Source organism: Rhinatrema bivittatum, chromosome 6 (assembly GCF_901001135.1).
Source record: "Rhinatrema bivittatum chromosome 6, aRhiBiv1.1, whole genome shotgun sequence".
Classification (NCBI taxonomy): domain Eukaryota; kingdom Metazoa; phylum Chordata; class Amphibia; order Gymnophiona; family Rhinatrematidae; genus Rhinatrema; species Rhinatrema bivittatum.
The window spans coordinates 123,561,779-123,576,260 of record NC_042620.1 but is presented as its reverse complement, the minus strand read 5'-3'; the positions used below and the strand labels follow the sequence as shown (position 1 = coordinate 123,576,260).

General features: G+C 42.5%; 1 protein-coding gene across 1 annotated transcript in view; it reads left to right on the top strand.

The window, feature by feature from the left end:
- TTN (titin) overlaps window positions 1-14,482 on the top strand; it is a 509,207-nt gene that overhangs the window by 317,947 nt on the left and 176,778 nt on the right. Inside the window, 6 exon segments of the mRNA XM_029605898.1 lie at window positions 1,928-1,978; window positions 5,387-5,782; window positions 5,997-6,272; window positions 8,263-8,538; window positions 8,653-8,792; window positions 14,252-14,378. Coding sequence (XP_029461758.1) covers window positions 1,928-1,978; window positions 5,387-5,782; window positions 5,997-6,272; window positions 8,263-8,538; window positions 8,653-8,792; window positions 14,252-14,378 — 1,266 coding nt within the window.

Genomic DNA, 14,482 nt, shown 5'->3' with positions numbered 1-14,482 from the left:
CTCCCTATCAAGAAAACTGACAAACATTTTACGGATTCGGGTTCTGAATGCCTAGGCAAAACAATCAGCAAAGATGAAAAAAATGTTCTCTCCCAAAGTGAAGATGAATTTGATTCTCTGAAACGTTATGCAACTGAGAAAACTTCTGAAATAAAGCAAATCAGGAACATATCAGATTCTGTTATAGGTCTAGAGGAAGGTAATGAGGAGGATAAGGTTATTTTAAGAAAAGATGAAAAAGTATCAGGTGAGAAAGACATACCAGATGAGGGATGTCATTCTTTACAAACAATATCTAATAAGATCCATATTGCAAAAGCAAAGCAATTGGACACAGTTCTTACTGGAAAGGAACAATTAAAGGTTGAATCACCAATAAAAATATCTTTTACTGAAACAAAGGAGGAAAATGGAGATGCAGAAGGAGCACTAATAAAGACTGAAGAGGTACCTACTGAATATGGGGAAAGTACTGAGAAGATTATGCCTTTAAAGCAAGAGAATCTTCAAAAACAATTTGTAACTCTAGATAAGAGCAAAGGTACTCCAACCAAAAATACGGAAGACATATTTGTAAAGGAAGAACTCAATCTAGGAAAGAAAATGTCCCCAAGAAGCACTACTGAGGACAGGGTTGTCATTCCAACTCTCAACAAAAGTAGCAAATCTGAAACTGAAAGGCATAAAGCTCCTCTAATTATAGAGGAGCAAATGTCTCAAGACATAGGATATTTTCATGTAGAAGATGTGCCTGTAGGGATAAAATCAGAAAAAATAAGTAGAAGTACTCCACCAGTTATCAGGAAAACAACAAAGAACAAAATAAAGTCTTCTGAGGAAAGGTTGTCTCCCAAAAGCACCCCAGGACAATTGCAGCTACAAGTTCCTCAAACACTAAGAAAAGTTCTAACAGAATCCAAGGAAGATAAAGGTAGTGAAGAACAGCAGAAGGAAGAGGAAGAGAGCTTGGAGCTGGAACTTGCCAAACGTATTCAACCTAGTGAGTATGCTTCAGGTGAAGAAGGGGAATATGATGGATCTCTGGAAGGTACAGTGCAGACTCCTGGAAGGTCTCAGAGCAGACGAGGTGAGAAGACTGTTACACAACTTCTTTATAGACAGATCACACCATTTTCTTGTGAAGAAAACATCATTTTTCAGTTTCATGTCCATATTTAACCATTTGCTATTTGTGCTTCTTCTTTATTTTCTTTTGAAGAAAAGTGCATTTTTTTCTCTTCTTACCCATTCTTCTTCATGTGACATTCATCTACTGATGCCATTTGTATTTGAAAAAAATATCATTTATCATCCTTATATCCATACTTGTTCATATATTATTTCAGACAGATTATGTCATTTTCTTCTGAATACATCATTTGTCATCCTTATATTTGTTCATTTGTATGTGTAGATTTAAATAAGCCACCTCATTGGCTTTGAAAAAAAAATAATCCTTGTCATTATCATCATCATATTTGCTCACTGATCCTCAGTCTGCTTTACTTGTTCAACAGTATTGTTTCATGTTGTGCGGCAGCTATCTGAATTCATATAGAAAGATGTAAAATGGCTTATTTATCATATTGAGTATCAACTTCAGAGTTTGTTTTCATTTTATGTCATTGAAGTCAGTTTACAGTATTGATAAATTTGAAGAAATATCTTTGAGTATTTTAAAGCTATAAACATGAAATTGCATTGGTAGACTAACAAATTATTTCATGGATGCTTAACAGTCTATGTTCATCCACTTTTCAAAAATGTAATTGCTATTTATCTACACAGTTTTAGTCCTTTTCTGTTTTAAATTATATTTTTGTTACATTTTTATAACATTATAAGCTGTTGAAAAATCAATTAATTGAATCTATTTGCCTGAAGCTAATGTGATTAACTTTATAATAATATCACTGTTTCACTTCAGACACTAAAGCACCAAAAGAAGAACCCAGTAAGGGTATAAGTCCCATCAAAGGTGAGAGGAGTGACTGCATAACCCTTATATATGTAAACCCTTGCATGTGAAGTCTCAAACAGAGTCTTACCTCTCCTGCTTCCATTTTAAAAAATAACTTTACAAAGGAATTCCTAAGTCTCATCTTAAGTAGCAAAGATTCCGTATACTGCTATTTAAAACATATGCTCTTTCACTTAGAGCGTCATTCATCAACATGCATTATGGCATTAACTCCTGTGATAATGCCATAATGCATGAATATTTATCGCAATGCACGGTGCGAATGCAAATTTTTCAAATTTTTTTAAAGGGGCGGGATTGGGGAGGGGTTTGGGTCGGTTCAGTGAAAATGAGGGACATAATACACGCCGGAAATAACTGCTCCTTTTTCCTTTTTTCCAGATGTGCTTAACATCTGCTTAACAAAATTCCATTTCAGATATTTTGGGGAGCAGGGGGAGAGAGAACGAGAGAGTGCCTCTGGGGTGGCACATATAGTAGTCGACTATTTATACTGCTATAGGAGGGCCAGCTAGTAACTCGAGGTGAGGTTTTGGTGGTGGTCTAGGGTTTTGGAGCCAGTTTTACATGCAAAGTGAGAAACAACACAGTGGACCTCAGTGATGATTTGGAGTGAGGAAAGTCACACAAAGTCACACAAAGATGAGATTTCTACAATGTTCTCTTGCCCTAGCTTGATGGACTCCAAATCACATGAAATCTTCACTGAGGTCCACTGTGCTGTTCATATGTCTCACTCTGCATGTAAATCTGACCCCAAAACCCTACACCACCACCAAAACCTCACCTCGAGTTACTAGCTGGCCCTCCTATAGCAGTATAAATAGTTGACTACTATGTGTACCACCCCAGAGGCTGTCTCTCTCTCATTCTCTCAAATGCCTGTCTGAGCACTTCATAAGTAATGAAGTACAAGTATTGTGGGGTGCAAAAACCTTAACGCACATTGTGAAAAGCTACTTAATGGGCCGATTCAGTAAAAACACAGGAGGGCAGACAAACGCCCGCTCTCCCGGCGCATGCACCGGCCACTCGCCAGTGCGTGCGATTCAGTATGTAAATTAGGTGGTGCAGTAGAAACAGGCAAAAGGAGGTGCTAGGGACACTAGCGCGTCCCTAGCACCTCCTCTTGACCCAGAGCAGCGGCTTGCAGTGGGTTTGACTGCCAACGCTCAATTTTGCCGGCATCAATTCTTGAGCCCGCTGACAGCCACGGGCTTGGAAACCGGACGCCGGCAAAATTGAGCATCCGGTTTTCGGCCCGACAGCTGCCTGCCCAATTTAAATTTTTTTTCTTTTTTTTTTTACTTTTTACACCCTTCGGGATCTCCGACTTAATATCGCCATGATATTAAGTCGGAGGGTGCACAGAAAAGCAGTTTTTACTGCTTTTCTGTGCACTTTCCCGGTGCCGGCAGAAACTAGCGCCTACCTTTGGGTAGGCTTTAATTTCTTAAAGTAAAATGTGCGGCTTCGTTGCACATTTTACTTACTGTATCGCGCGGGCATACCTAATAGGACCATCAACATGCATTTGCATGTTGAGGGCGCTATTAGGTGCCACGGGTTGAACGCACGTTTTCCGCCCCTTACTGGATAAGGGGTAAGGGAAAACGTGCGTCCAAGGGCAGGTTAACAGTGCGCTCTGTTGGAGCGCACTATACTGTATCGGCCTGTATGTGCAGTGCGGTAATTCTAAAATTATCATAGCCATGCCCCTTTTCTTTACCATGGATGTTATCCATGTGAAAATTATAGCATTTTGATGAATCTAGGGGTAAGACGGTAATTTTCAAATGGGCATGGGTGCATATATACATGTGTATATGGACACATGGCCAGATTCACAGCAATTTTATATCCTACATGCACACGTGCGTGCAAGGTATAAAATAGCCCTGGCGTGCATAGGAGTGCTTCTAATTTTACCAGTGTGGGTTCATGCCACATAGTGTTGGCTTTGAGCTGCGCAAGTGAGGGAATTTTATAACAGGTGCGCATCCACACCTTGACCAGTTTCACCAGTTCGTCTACCAGTTTGCCCAGTCTACAGCTAAATCCTCTAAACCCCCTTGGTTCTTTAGCCTGCATTCCCCCCCACCACCACCACCACCATTTATCCCTCAAACACTTCACAGATGCCTGGAAATAGTTTTATTGTGAATTACACCTCCTCCATAGCAGAAGAAAGTTTATTCTCAAATATACCTGGGCGTGCACCCAAGCATGTAGATACTTGCACACACATCTCTTGGCCTGCCCCAGAATGACCATGCCCCACTCACACCATGCCCACAATCTGCTCCTTTCTTCCCTGATGTGAGATATTTGTCCATATGGACGGCTTATTAAATCAGGTGGACACGCGCATTTGCTACATGCATGCCCATCTCCCAATTTTGGCGAGTGCCTGGCTTTTAAAATTCACATTTTAATGTTTTCTAAAGATAACAAAGAGGGTCGAGTATATTGTAAAGCATATTTTAATAAAATGTGGTGGAATTGTTAGCATATGAATGTGATACTTCAAATAAATGCATCGGCATCCACAAACCCACAAAAATGATGTAACAAGAATCTATATTAGTCATATAAAAGTTTTAGAAATTTGAATTTAGCATTTAGGGCCTCATTTTCCAAGGCTAGCACTTGCGCTAGCAGCGCAGGCTTGCGTTAGCGATATGGGGGCGGAGTCGGCCCTGGAAGAGGAGGAGTCGGGGCGTCACCGGGGCCGACTCTGCAAAGAAGGCACAGACGGCGAAAATGTAAGGAGCCTTTTCGCGTCCTATTTCGCGCCCAATAGCACCTCCTTTCACGGTGGCGCTATTGGGTGCGAAACCGGCAGCGATCGCACCGCCCCCCCCCATTTCGACCCCCCGCCGCCTGTTAGCGTGATTTTCTAAAGTATCGCAGGCCTGCGATACTTTAGAAAATGAGGCCCTAAGATTGATGTCTATGTGCATGCCTAAGTTCTGACCTGTGTAGACTTTTGTTTTTTATAAACAGTCTCTGACAGCGATATCTATACAATTTCAAGGTCTTGCAGAATAAAGACATTTTAGTTATACTAAATATAAGGGTGCTTTGTATCATTTGACCCATTGAGAATATAAGATTGCTTTGTGCTTCTCTGCTTTTAACATTTTCCAACTCGGGTTTTACAGTAAAGATCTAGTTGCTCATTTTTGTATCCTAATTGCATTGCTGAAAATGTTGTTAAATTGGCAACTAAGGGCCTGATTTACTAAGGCTTTTTTCCCATTATGTGTCTATGGAAAAATGCTTAGTAAATGACCTCCTAAGTGGCTTGTTTATAATCCCATTGCAACTCATCTGCTACAGCATGCGTATAAGCAAAAAGCAAAATCAAGACTCAATTTGTTCATCTTCATATCTGACTTATAGCAAAAAAGACACCTTCACCTGCAGATGCAGAAAGGAGGAGATTAAGACCAGGTAGTGGTGGTGAAAAACCTCCAGATGAACCTGCTTTCTCCTATCAACTTAAAGCTGTACCACTGAAGTTTGTCAAAGAGATTAAAGACATAGTGTTGGAAGAGATAGAAGCTGGTGGGACATCTGCAACGTTTGAGTGCCTTATCTCTCCTTCCACTGCAATTACAACATGGATGAAAGACGGAGGCAACCTGAGAGAAGGTCCAAAATATAAGTTTATTGCTGATGGTAAAGACAGGAAGCTGCTTATCTTAGATGTAGAGGTTTCAGACACCGGAGAATACACATGTGTAGCCCGCCTGGGGAACAAAGAAAAAACCTCTGTTGCCAAACTCATCGTTGCAGGTATTTCTTTTAATATGAATATGTAGTTTAATAATCTTTAGTTGCTTTCTTTTCTTCAAGTAACTATTGCTAGCATATGAATTGTATATATTTTTCAGTAACTATCAGAGCTCACTCCTTTCCATTACCATTTCTGTATTATCAGTCTACGATAACTTCATCTTTTTGCTTTTATAGTCAATGTAAATATGTAACTCTTCTCCCCCCCACACAGAGTTACCAGTGCGTTTTGTAAAAGTTCTTGAAGAGGAAGTCACAGTCGTCAAAACCCAACCTATGTATTTAAGCTGTGAATTGAACAAAGACCGAGACGTTGTCTGGACGAAGGATGGAAAGCCTATTGTTTCTACTCCTGGAAAATATGCAGTGAATGTCATTGGTTTGCAGCGTGCTCTCACTGTTAATGATGTTGATGACTTTGATGCTGGCCTATACACGTGCACTGTGGAAAGTGCTAATATTAAATGTGAATCGAATGTCAAAGTAATAGGTTAGTAATTTAAGTTTTCCTTTTCTTTTTCTTCTGTGTGGTTATATGAGTTCACAATAAGCTAACACAGGAAAGCATATCAAGCAATGGCTTTGATTATATATATATTGTCATTTGTCAGGTATATAGAATGGGAGAAAAGTATTTGGTAAATAGAGTGCTCAGTTTCTAATTTATAATTGAATGGACACTATGGGGTAGATTTTCAAAGGGCTGCGCGCGTAAGATACGCTGCGCGCGCATGTTATAAAATCGGGCGTAGATTTGTTCGCGCTGGGTTGCGCAAACAAATCTGCACCCGCGCGCAGGTTTTAAAATCTGCCCCTATGAGTTATGATCCACTTATATTTGCTAAGGTATTTATTATTTTCATACATTTTCTGGAAGTGGGTTAGCTTATATTATGACTGGATATTTTCTGTTATCCATTTCAAAAATTCTGTACTAACTCTAATAAACATGATAGCCCCCATCATATTTTGTACACATTTACAATCTGTGTTCAATAACAATTTTAACACTTTTTACTACAAAGGTTATAATACTTAAACAACATTAGAAAATGTGTACCACAAAATTACCTATATCATATATCACATTCAATTTATACAAGCAACAAATTTTTAGAAAGTATTTTGTTGCTTATATAAATTGAATGTGATATATGATATAGGTAATCTAATGTGGTACAAATTTTCTAGTGTTGTTTGTAATAAAAAAAGTTAAAATTGTTACTGATCGCAGATTGTAAATGTTTACAAAATGTGATAGGGGCTATCCTGTTTATTGGAGTTATTAGATAATTTCAAGGATATTGCCTAAAAGGGTTGTTTTTTTTATGTAGTGCAGACTAACATTTCAAAAATTTGACAAAGAGCAAATTGTTTAAAGAAAGAAAGTTACAATACTAAAAGGTAGATTTTAAAAGGGTCGCATCATGCCCATAAATGTGCAGATCTCGCCGCGCACAAAAATACGCACTATTTTATAACCTATGGGGTAGATTTTAATACATGCATGCGTGCATCCATGTGTGTGCACGTCCCATCACACACACATGGTTGTGTTGATTTTATAACATGCATGCGCCAGCGTGCACATGTTATAAAATCAGCAGGCCGCACACACATGGATTTTATAATCCGCGCACGTACGTGCGTGCGGCGCACAGGGGAGGGTGGACTAATGCAATTTTCGCACGGCGACAGATCCTGAACTTCCCTACCCCCTACCCTAACCTCCCTTCACATTCCCCTCTCCTCCCTGCCCCCTAAACCTACCCTAACTTGCCTTTTTTTTTGTTTGTTTTTCAAGTTGCTGCTCCTCCAGAGCAGTAGTAACTTGCACGTGCTGGCAGCCTGCCTGCATGCGCTTCCCCGGCACAGTGGCAAATGGCTGCTATACCAGCACCTCCAGCCCCGCCCCTCCCCACCCCTGGCCCGCCCCTTTAACTGGGCCCAGCACTTTGGCATGTAAAGGGGATTACACGCAAGGCTGGGCCCCTTTGAAGATGTGTGCAGTTGCGCAAGGCCGAGCGCATAACTCCCATTTTTCAAGCGCACAACATTTTTAAAATCTACCCGTATGTGCATAGGTTATAAAATACTCTCCATGTGTGCATCTCTGGAGTTGTGTCACTTTTCTATTGCTCCTTGTTAGGTGCAGGAGTCTGTGAGAGAGAGAGCGAGAAAGAGCACCTCTTTGTAGGGCTCAGTCTGATACTCTATATATCGACCATTGTATTATTATTATTAATAAAGTTTATTATGAGCCTTCAGCAATGTTGTACAGTATTGGCATCTTAAATACAATAGCTCTCAGAAATGAGTAGTCTAGTAATTTTTTAGCTATTTACCTGTATTGAAAAGAAACTTATTTTCTAATTTACCCATGTATTTATTATATGTTATTGTTATTTTTTATATTCACATTTTTCCTTTGTGCTTATTGTTTTACAGTAGCATAAATTTCTGATTATTTACTTTTGCAGAGGTTATCAGAGACTGGTTGGTGAAACCTTTAAGAGACCAACATGTGAAACCAAAGGCAAATGCTACTTTTACATGTGACCTTGTTAAAGACACTCCAAATGTAAAATGGTTTAAAGGAGATGATGAAATCCCAGCAGAACCAAATGATAAGACAGAAATACTTAGAGATGGAAATAAACTTTTCCTTGTTATTAAGAATGCTTGTCCAGATGATGTTGGTGAATACTCAGTGGAGGTCGAAGGAAAAAGAGTTACAGCTAAATTGACTCTTGGGGGTATGAAAATAGTATATAAATCACTTCTTTACATTAACAAATCAATTTTGAAATGAGTCAACTTAAATCTGTTATTTTTATAATAAATATATGTCTGGGATTTTTTTATTTCAGATCGTGAGGTTGAATTGCTTAAACCACTCGAGAATGTTGAAATTTATGAAAAGGAAACTGCCTGCTTTGATACTGAAATATCTGAAGAAGATATCCCTGGAGAATGGAAACTAAAAGGAGAGTTACTGAGACCTTCACCTGTAAGCAACACTAAACATTATTCCAGTTAAAATATTGTTTTACACTATATGTAAAAGAGTGTATGGTAGACCCGCCTTACAAACCCAGGACCATGCATTTAGCCTGGTCCACCTTAAGCCTCAGACAGGAAGGGAGTTCTGTCCTGAGGGTATTTTCCTTAGAAGGGGATAAGAAGCATGGCCCAAGGAGAACAAGGGGTCTCGGGGGAAGGAAAAGAAGTTGAGAAGAGGTCAGTACTACTAACTAGCTGTGAATTACATTCCTATATTTTTGCTTTTGGAAACTGCTAAGGTAAGCAGCATTGTTTCTGTTTGTTTTTCTGCAAGTAATAAAAGGTTTATGAGCAAAGAGCCAGAGTCTAGTCTGAATCTATTTTCTGACCAGCCACAGACCTCACAGTGCCATATAAGGTGTTAGAAGTGAGATTTCTGCGCTTAGGGGCAGATTTTAAAACCTACGCGCACGGTCTACATTTGGGCGCGCTACCCGGCGCACACAAATGTATGCCCGATTTTATAACATGCGCGCACAGCCGCCCGCATGTTATAAAATCCGGGGTCGGCACGCTCAAGGGGGTGCACACTAGTGCACCTTGTGCACGCTGAGCCCTAGGGGAGCCCCGATGGCTTTCCCCGTTCCCTCCGAGGCCGCTCCGAAATCGGAGCGGCCTCGGAGGGAACCTTCCTTCGGACCCCCCACCTTCCCCTACCTGTCCCTCCCCCCAGTCCAAAAAAAAAAATACCCCCGTACCTTTATCCCAGAAATTACGCCTGCCGAGTGCCGGCGGGCGATCCTCAGGCCCAGCGGCCGTGGAGAGGCCTCTGGCCACGCCCCTCCCCAGACCGCCCTGCCCCGCCCATATTTTCAAGCCCCAAGACTTACACGCGTCTTGGGGCTTTACGCACACCGCCGGGCCTTTTCAAAATAGGCCCGGTACGCGTAACACCCCCCCCCCCACGCGTGTAGGCTTTTAAAATCTGCCCTTAGCCTTGTACAAGCAGAGAAGGAAAAGAAGGACATTTTTTTTTCTCTGGATCCTGGCTGCAGCTGTAGCTGTAGCTGGTGATTATTTTGTATCAGGCTAAGGAGGGGTAGCTCAGTCTGAACAGAGGGACATATATAGTAAGTCAGAGCTGAACAGGCAGGTTTTTTTATGTTTTGGTTCCTCTGTGAGAGAAAGATTTGTGGTGTATATAATTCTGAACAGGGAAAAGCCCTTCAAGAAAGGTTTTGTGTTACTGAAGCCAGTAAGCTAACATGGAGTGAATTATACAGGCCCTCACTGAAAAGCTGCATCAACTCCAGAGAGAGATTAAAACCCTACTTGAACATTATAACCAGAAACTGAGACGGTTAAATGAACAACAAGGGGCGCTGACACAAATGGCCCAAGTAATGCAAATCACAATGACACGGGCAGCCCCTTCCTCTTTTATTTAGAATGAAGGCAGGTGAAGATTCAGATGTTTTCTTAAAGAATTTTGACAGAACTGCCCACATGACTGACTGACCAGAAGCCAGCTGGACTACTTATCTGGCAAATCTGCTTACTGGCAAGAGCCAAGCTGCCAATTCAGATGGGAGAGCCAGCTATTCAGATGTCAAAACTTATATCCTGGAAAGAGCGGGCTACATGACGGAAACATACTGGCAACAGTTCTGGAGGAGCAACTTAACAGTGTTACGCCCATCGGTCGCAGACAGCTGCGACCACCCAGGCTCACCTCTTGGACGAATGGCGGCCTCCGCTAACCACTACCGACCATCTCGGCGTTCCCGGGACGACGTGGGCACTCCCGACCACCATCTTGTTTCTGGAATCACATAGGCGTGCGCGCGCAAGGGCCAACTTTGTACACGTCATGGCGGGAACCTCCGGGTGACGTCAATCCGCTACGGTACTTAAGTTGACTGGCCTTACGCTTCAATGAGTTAGCAAGGAGTTCACTCGTTGCTGAATCCACTCTATTCTTGGACTTCTCGTTCCAGTTCCTATGTGGCATCAGAACGCTCTGGGTACCCACTCCTCTGGGGGCCCTTCCACGTTCTTGGCTATCCACTCCTCGGAGGGCCTTCCTGCCTTGGACCGCTGCCTGTTCCATTTCTTGGGACACTCTCCTGGAACTATCTCCTGTGAGTACTTTACTACAAACCTCTATGACATCTTCCCTACTGAAGACTCCCTGCGATGTACCCCATGCCTCGGGCCACTACCGTGCCTTCTCAGTAGGAGTCGCTCCAGTATACCTGTGCTGCAGGTTGATGCCTCATCCACTACAGGGTCTCCTCCAAGTTCCTGCACTTCAGACTGCATCATCATCATCATCATCATTATCATCACCTCTGAACAGACATCCTCAGCGTACCCCGCTCTGCTGGCCATTTCCAGATCTACACATCTGAGGTATTGCTACACTTCAGAAGGAACTTCCTGGCGTACCCCGCTCCGCGGGCCACTACCAGATCCTCACATTGGAGGTATCATCCTGGGTATATCCCTTTGCTCAGAACTGTACTTTTTATCTCCCGCTCAGCGGGCTCTGCCTTCCTTCCCTCATAATAAAGTCTCCCGCTCTAGCTGTGTCCTACGCCACAGAGACCATGCCTACCGATGGTGAGGCCCACAGGACTCCTCCCTGTGGGCAGAGACACCTCTCACCTCGGCCCAGGGTTCACATCCTTACAAAAACATAACATACAGCCTGGAGAAACTCCACAAAGCCTGTTCCATCGGCTAAAAGATGCCAGATGGAAATGCCTAAAGCCAGAAATGAAGAGAGGCCTCAAGATAGTCAATCAAGTCCTCCTGGAGTGGTTTCTGGACCAGCTGGACCGGCCCATAAAGAACTGGATGTGCCAGCAACTGGGGATTATCCTGGAGAAAGCAGTAGAAGTAGTGGACACCTTCGATCAGCTCACTTAATGCCAGAATTGGTGTAGAAGATAGAAGAGCAACCCGCACAGGCTCTGAGAACCAGTAATGGTTCTCAGAGCAGGTCATATCTGGTTCTGTACTTAGGTCACAGCCCCCAGGCTCCCCAATTTGTTTCAATTGGTGAAAAGAGAGATTGTTGATACCAAGGAAGAGAAGGCATGATCACCAACCTAGAAATATAGTCAGTCCTAGAGGAAGGGACAGCCATGGAGTTGGAGGAGGAAAGAAGTCTCTGAGGTACTTGCCCACCTGAATAGCAAAGGTCCAGACAATTTTTTCTTTTGCTCTTTTTGTGCCTGGAATGGACACAAGGAAGAGTATTTATCCTATGATAAGAAAGAGACCAAAGAACTCTTTGTAGGAAGTAGTAAAAGTAAAGTGGAGGAAACCCTGCGGTCATGCTCCTATTGGAGTAGATTTTAAAAACTTTCACATGCGCACACATAGACACGCAATTTTATAACATGCGAGCACTAGTGCATGCATGTTATAAAATCGGGGGTCGGTGCACACAAGGGGGTGCACATTTGGGCAACCTGCATGGGCCGACGCCCGCGGCCTTCCACAGTTCCCTCCCAGTCTGCTCCAATTTAGGAGGAGCCTGGGGGGGAACTTCCCTACCCCCTATACTAACCTTCCTACCCCTCCCCCTAACCTTCCTGCCCCTAGTCCTATCCTAACCCCTCCCCCCCCCCCAAATCCTTGTCTTACCATTTGCTCCTACCTTAGGGCAGGAGCAAGTTGCGCACGCCAGCACAGCGGCAAATGGCCGCTGTGCTGTGCACCTCTAGCCACACCACGCCCTGGACCGCCCCCTCCCCACCCCTTTCTCGAGGCCCCAGGACTTACAAGCGTGGCTGGGCCTTTGAAAATTGGCCCAGCATGAGTAAGCCCGGCCACACAAGTAAATCCCCGGGATTTACGCACATAAGGTTTTGAAAATTTACCCCATTATGCAGCAAACAACCATGATGTCAAAGATTGTCCATGGCTTGAGGATCTAGAATGGGAGCGCAAGCTAGTAAAGCTCCATAAAGGGGAGTGCAATCGAACAAAGGAAGGGAAGAACAAATCTTTTGTGAGAACTATTGCGATTAAGGCCTGGCAAGTCCCGCTGGTGTGTTCCTATTGTGGAGCGAAAAAACATGTTGAGGACTGCCCACAACTTAAGGATGAAGAATGGGAATGTGAGTGGGGGGCGTACTTTTGCAAAGATGCAAAGCTATAATTTGGTGGATGGTCTACATGAGGGACTTTTGAATTTCATGATCTCAGTTGAGCTGAATGAGGTTCCCATCCAAGCTCTGGTAGATTCAATGTGCGGAAAGACTCTCCATAAAGACTTAGCCTAGAGAGGACAGATCAACTTCAATAAGAAGGCAACACTCACCCGTATATATGGTGACCAGCAGCAGTACCCAACTAGTCAGGATCTGCTGACAACTCTGGCAGGAAAGCCATTATGGAAGTGGGAATACTTCCTGAGCTCCTATATCCATGGTTCTAGGGTGATACTGTGCCCAGTTTGAAACCATGTAGGGCCAGCTCATGGACAGTTGGGCCAGCCCAGATGAGTTCAAAATATTCTCTCTGGAAGCTTGTCCACAAGCCACAGAGACAGTGCTGGAGTTGAAACTTAGAGAGGGCCTAGTGGTTAGACACTGCTCTGGACAGAAGTTCCCAGGGAATAAGAGAAGAGGGGGCATGTTTGATGGGAAAGAGACCTGCTAGGGATTTTGCAGTCTCTACCTTGCAGGGTAGTGGACTTCCCCAGGGGTTAGCCCAGATAAAGTTAGACAGTCGACCTAACAGGGTTGTGGAGAGGGGGAGGAAATATAAAAGAATGTATGGTAGACCTTCCTGTTCTGAGGAAATTTTCCTTAGAAGAGTATAAGTTAGGCCCAGGGAGAACAAGGGGCCTCAGGGGAAGAAATGGAAGCCAAGGAAAGGCCAATACTAACTAACTGTGAATTTCATTGCTGTTTATTTGCTTATGAAAATTGCTAAGGTATGCGGCGCTCTTTCTGTTTGTTTTTTCTGCAAGTAATAAAAAATGAATAGGCAAAGAGCCAGGGTCTAGCTTGAATCTCTTCTCTGGGCAGCCATAGACTGCTCACTGTGCCACACTATGTCAGGTAAATATTTGCCTATTTTTGGGAAAGCAAAGAATGAATAGTAATTATTCTTTGGAAATGGAATAGAATTGCTATAATTCATAAATATTCTTCTTAGTCATGTATCAGTAGACATCTTATGGTTCAAACTAATGTTGCCTAGATACAGAAAAATAATGAGAATTTAAAGAATGATGAATTTGCATTTATCTTGTTCTTTCTTTTTCAAATCAGATACTTTTCCAAGGGAGTTTATTGGTGAATGAAATTTTCACCTTGATTTTCACTTAAATAGTCTCAATTAGATTGGACACTTTTATTTTTTTTCATTTGAGATTTTTGTTGTTTAATTGTATACTATTGTTTTAAACTGGATCTCATGTTCTAATGTTAATTGTTTGGTTTCCAGACTTGTGAAATCAAAGCTGAGAAAGGAAAACGTTTCCTAACCTTGCACAAAGTCAAATTAGACCAGGCGGGTGAAGTACTTTACCAAGCATTAAATGCTTTAACTACAGCTATCCTGACAGTGAAAGGTATAGTTATTTTTTTCAAGACTTAATGAAGAAAAATACTTTGGAATTTGTCATGCACAATGACACAGTTGAAGGTGGTAAAAAAAAATGTTTTTTAAATAATA